We start from the raw sequence: 4816 nt of genomic DNA, 5'->3' as shown, positions 1-4816 counted from the left end.
GCTCCTGCTTTAGAAGACTCTCTGTGAGCTGCTTAATAGAAAAGAAGCCCAAGCTTCTTTGACTAAAGAGATTTGGGTACAAATGCTTCAGTCTCAATGATCGTGAGAAGGACTTGAAAATGGCTCGACACTAAGAGTATGAAGAATTCCTCTTTGGATTTTCTTCTCATAACAAGGTCTTCTCGAAGAAAATCAAATCACAAAAGCAGAGAGGCACAGAGTGTAAAGCTGAACTGATAACTCAAGTTGAGGCTAGCAAATGAAGAAGGTGTAGTAAAGTGTCCAGAGGATGTAGAACAACTTGGTCCCTTTATTACTCCACCTGAGGCTGAAGATGGAGTTTCTGACACTGTGTCAAACACATCTGAGGGTGAGCAAAGAAATGGTGATCAAGGCTTGTATGTTAATGATGGATCAAATATAAAGGTTCATGGTACCTCAAATGCTGAAATTCAAGTATCCAACTAAAAGCTCAAAAGATCTCATTCTCTTGATGTTAACATCACTCTTCTAGACTCTGGGATCCAAACCAGGTCTAAGGAAGAGCTTCATCTCTTTAAGAAGTACAAAGTGTAGAACCTGGTCCTTAAGTACTCAGACAACTGTGGTTGGGACTAAGTTGGTGTTTTGCAATAAGCCTTGATGACTTAAAAAACACCACAAGGGACAAAGAAGGACTTGTAACTCAAGGAGACAAACAAGAAGAGGGAAGTAACTATAATGAGATTTTTGTGCCAGTGGAAAGTTAGAAGCAATCAGGGTATAAATTGCCTCTGTATCCCATATGAAATCAAATGGTTCCAGATGGATGTCAAAGTGTTTCTCTCAAATGCATACTTGAAGATTGAGGGATGTGTCAAAGAAACCTTGTAGCTGTTAAAGGTCTCGAGGCTCCTGAGTTACCACTCTAGCTTGATAAGGCTCCTCATTTCTGAAAGCAAGCACCTTGGGTATGAAATGGAAGATTTGTCAAAGTCTTCTCTTAAAATTGGCTTGACAGGAGGAAAGAGGTGACAACATTTTGTCCTTTAAAAAAAAAGAATAAAATTCGCTGATTGGTTCAGATGCATTCCTGATAAACCTCTTGTTTTCCCATGCAAAGAGTGTGCCAAGCTCATGGACAGTAATTCTGAAGCGAGAATGGCAAATGAGGCCAATCTCTTCTTGGGATTGCAAATAGCAACCATCAAAAGGCACCTTGATCAGTCAACTGAAGTGTATCAAGGAATTTCTCAAAGGTTCAGGATGGAGGATGTTGAGACCACTGAGGTATCAAGTGGATCTCTGTTGCATATAATTGCTAGAAAACACTACTTTGTTTAAAGTGCTGGGTCGTATGCTAAATTTCAACCAAGTTAAAAAGATTCTCTTTTGAAGATAGCTAAGAGGGTACAGAAGTATCTTGAGAGGTGGAATGACCTGGTCCTTACTCTCTCTCTCTCTCTCTCTCTGGAGATAACATCAGCTTGGTTGGATGTGCTGAAGATATTTGAACTGGATTCTTGGTGAATATGAAGAGTACTTATGGAATGGGATATTTCGAGGGATTATGCTTAATTTTATTAAATACAAAGAAGAAAATGGCATGAGTCTCTTTTTGATTGAAGTTGAATATGCAATCAGTGATGTCACAAAAAATCCTTGAGATGCTATTTGATCCACAACAAATTGAGCAAATGAGAGGCAACAGTCATGATAATATGGAATATCATTCTCTGAGGGATAATGTGAAGAAAGTGTCATTTTACATGAAAGTCTGCAAGATATACCAGTTTGCATGCATCTGGATCAAGGCATTAAGTAGGGAGCATCTTGAGAGAAATCAGTTGGAGTTGGGTTTGTTCAAAATCATCCAATGGCTCCTCAATGACTGGCTATGTTAAGAGAAAAGGTACAATGCGTGAAATGTTTTTTGGAGATATCTAACTCACTCTTATACCGTTACAGTTATGCTCACATGGCAATCTCAGGACAACATAAACATTGGAGACATTGCACTCTTCAGAGTTTTTGCCTAAGCTTTTATCAAAAGTGTCAAGGGACCAGGTCCCTCTGAATCAGGTTAGTAGTTTTATCAAGCACTTATATACTTTTTAATTTTTCTTGAGTGTTATGTCATTATTAGTTCCCACTTCTTTAAAAAATGAACCCAATCGTTGCACCTCCTCCGATCCGACCCATTCTCAAAAGATCATTTTCTCTCTCAACCAATCAGAATCTGTTCCTTCTCCATATATAAACAAAAATTCCCTCTCTCCTCTCTCTCTCTTTACTCACTTTACGATCAAAACCCTTTTCCATTCTTGTTCAATCTCTTCTCTTTAGCACAAAATCAACCATGTCTAACCTAAAATCTCCATCTCCCACTGCCACTAAAGCCAACTTTACACTCTCTCCTACCAAACCGTCTACTTCATTAGACCAAAAGTCACCCCCATCACCCATAAAATCTCAAAATTCCACTAACTAAAACCCTACTTCTTCTCACAAAAAACAATTGTTCTTGGTCCCTCTACAACTAATATAAGAGCAAGAAAATTATTTCCTCTTCCATAACCCCAAACCCTTCAGAAAAACCCGATTCCAAAAGGAGTATGACAACCTCTCAATACCTTGAACGTACTAAGGAAATCGTTGAGAGGGATGAAGAAATAGAGGTAAAGAGAAAAGGTGTGACTGAAGATGGTCCAGTAGTGGCAGAGGACATGCTCAAAAATGAAGCAAGGGTTTCAAAAGAAACAACACTGAACTCAGGTAACCCGAATCCTCTGGATAGTGAAATAAGTATAGGAGAAAATGTAAATGTGGATTCTGTAGTTGCTGAGTGTGAGGAAAGGCAGAGTGAACCTTTAAACAAAAAGGATATAGAGGGAAAATCAAATGTTGAACCTGAAACTGCTGCATGTGAGGAGGGACAAAGTAGTCCTGTAATTGCAGAAAAAATGGCTAAAAATATAGATAAATTAGGAGAAGATGTTGAAAATGCGGGGGTTAGTGATGACATTGGACAGGAATTGTCGATGGAGAGTGAAAATGTGAGAGTTGGTTTGGATAATGTTGGTGAGAACCTTGATGACATTGTCAGAAAAGTTGTGAGTAATATTGCTGAGGGAGAGTCTGGGAAAGATATTGTTGAAGGGGAGAATGAGAAAGAGAGTATAGAAACGCAGGAAAAGCAAAGAGAGACTGAGAAGGAGAATGTAGAGACTCAGGGGGAACAGGGGAGTCTCGGTAAAACGGAGGTTGTGAATGAGGGACCTGGTCTGGAAGGAGAATGTTTGGATATTGTACCCCTATCCACTATTGCTATTCCATGGGAAGGATCCTCAAAAATGGAACTTGGTTCCTCAAAACCATCTGAGAAGGGAAACACAACCAAGAGCAAACATGTTGCTAAGAAGAAAACCTCTTCACAGCAAAGTAAGAACCGCCCACTGTCAGACCCAGAACTCGAGCACAACTTGACTCTACTCTTCAGTCAAGTAAAGAGAAGAGTACAGGGAAGAAGAGAAAATTGGTAAAAACTATTGAATTAAGCCAGTTAAGAGACGACGAAGAAGTGGTGACTGTGCCGGAGACACAGGAGAAAGAAGAGGAGCAGGATCCTTTGAAAAGAAAAAACTCTAAAAGAAAAGAAAAATCTGTAGTTGAAAAGGAGAAAACTAAAGTGAGTGAGGTGGAAATTAAGAAAGATGCTACTGAAGTGAACAAGGGGAAGAAAGCTTCTAAGTCCCTAAAGAAAAGGATGAGCAATGAAACTGAAGAAGCAGGTTCATCCAAAAGGATAAAAGTGAATGTAAGCATGGGACCTAGTTCTTCCAAACAACGAAAACTGAGGAAGGATGAAGAAAAGTTGAGACATGAAAATCTGAGAGGACAAAAGGTGTTGCTTGGCAGAGTGTTTGATCCTGAGGTGGTTGGGCACCAAAGATTAGACGAGTTGATAGAGATTCAGAGAGCTCAACAATGAGACCATCTACTTGAAGGTCCTGCGTTGGTCTATGAGAAGGAGGTAGCTGATTTTATGGTGAATCTGCAGTATACTGATGACCATACCTTGGTGTGCAAGGTTGGAAAGGTTGATTTTACAATGGATGAAACTCAGCTGGGAGAATTTCTGAATATCCCAACTGAGGGAGTGAAAAAGCTGGGGAATGACAAATATATCAAGGCCTCTGATGACTTCAAAAGCCTTATAGTCAGGATAGGAGAGCAGGTGACCACTGAGACACTTTACAAGAAGTAGATGAAGCCTCAATATCAGCTTCTATTTGAGTTTGTCAACAAAGTGGTATTGCCCAGGACTGAGAAGTGGTGTATCGCATCTAAGAAGGACCTGGCCGTGATGGAGATACTGGATGGTGGACATATGGTCAGCTTACCCTCCATTATGATCAAGCACATGATGAAATTTGTGGACACGAGGGATGACAAACATGGTCTCCCCTATGGTTTCTTCCTAACAAAGGTGTTTGAGCACTTCAAGGTTGTCATTGGAAAGGTCGCCAAAGGGATTAAGAAACAGATATTTTCTTTGGGCACACTAGAGGAGTGTGAAATTGTGCCAAAGAAAGGGGGAGCTAAATGTACTTCTACTATCTCTAGTCTCATTGAGGCGAATGAGAAGACCTTGGCTAGGGTGGAGAGGCTGCGGGTTGAAAATACCTTGTTGAAAGCAGAAAATACTAAGTTGAAGGTGCTGAGCTAAGAGAAGACAATGCCAAGCTGAAGAAGAAGGTTGAAGAACTTCAGGAGCAGATCTTGGCCACTCATAAAGCTGCAGATGACAGGATAGATAGGATGTTCAGTGCTCTCA

The 4816-nt window shown here is 40.2% G+C and overlaps 1 protein-coding gene across 1 annotated transcript; it reads left to right on the top strand.

The window, feature by feature from the left end:
- The first annotated feature begins 2594 nt into the window (after positions 1–2594).
- LOC132601277 (uncharacterized) lies at positions 2595–4246 on the top strand. Its single transcript, XM_060314376.1, has 3 exons — positions 2595–3482; positions 3542–3913; positions 4010–4246. Exons 1-3 carry the CDS (start codon positions 2595–2597, stop codon positions 4244–4246), a joined length of 1497 nt encoding a protein of 498 aa, XP_060170359.1.
- Positions 4247–4816: the final 570 nt, after the last annotated feature.

Source organism: Lycium barbarum, chromosome 7, assembly GCF_019175385.1.
Source record: "Lycium barbarum isolate Lr01 chromosome 7, ASM1917538v2, whole genome shotgun sequence".
In the NCBI taxonomy this organism is placed as follows: Eukaryota; Viridiplantae; Streptophyta; class Magnoliopsida; order Solanales; family Solanaceae; genus Lycium; species Lycium barbarum.
This window is presented reverse-complemented; position numbering and strand designations above follow the sequence as displayed.

Excerpts from the sequence above, each read along its gene's own strand:
- LOC132601277 (XM_060314376.1), top strand. The coding sequence starts at position 2,595 with ATGACAACCTCTCAATACCTTGAACGTACTAAGGAAATCGTTGAGAGG. Across the intron at positions 3,483-3,541 it reads TGACTCTACTCTTCAGTCAA|TTAAGAGACGACGAAGAAGT; the intron begins GTAAAGAGAAGA and ends GAATTAAGCCAG. Across the intron at positions 3,914-4,009 it reads GCAGAGTGTTTGATCCTGAG|GAGGTAGCTGATTTTATGGT; the intron begins GTGGTTGGGCAC and ends GTCTATGAGAAG.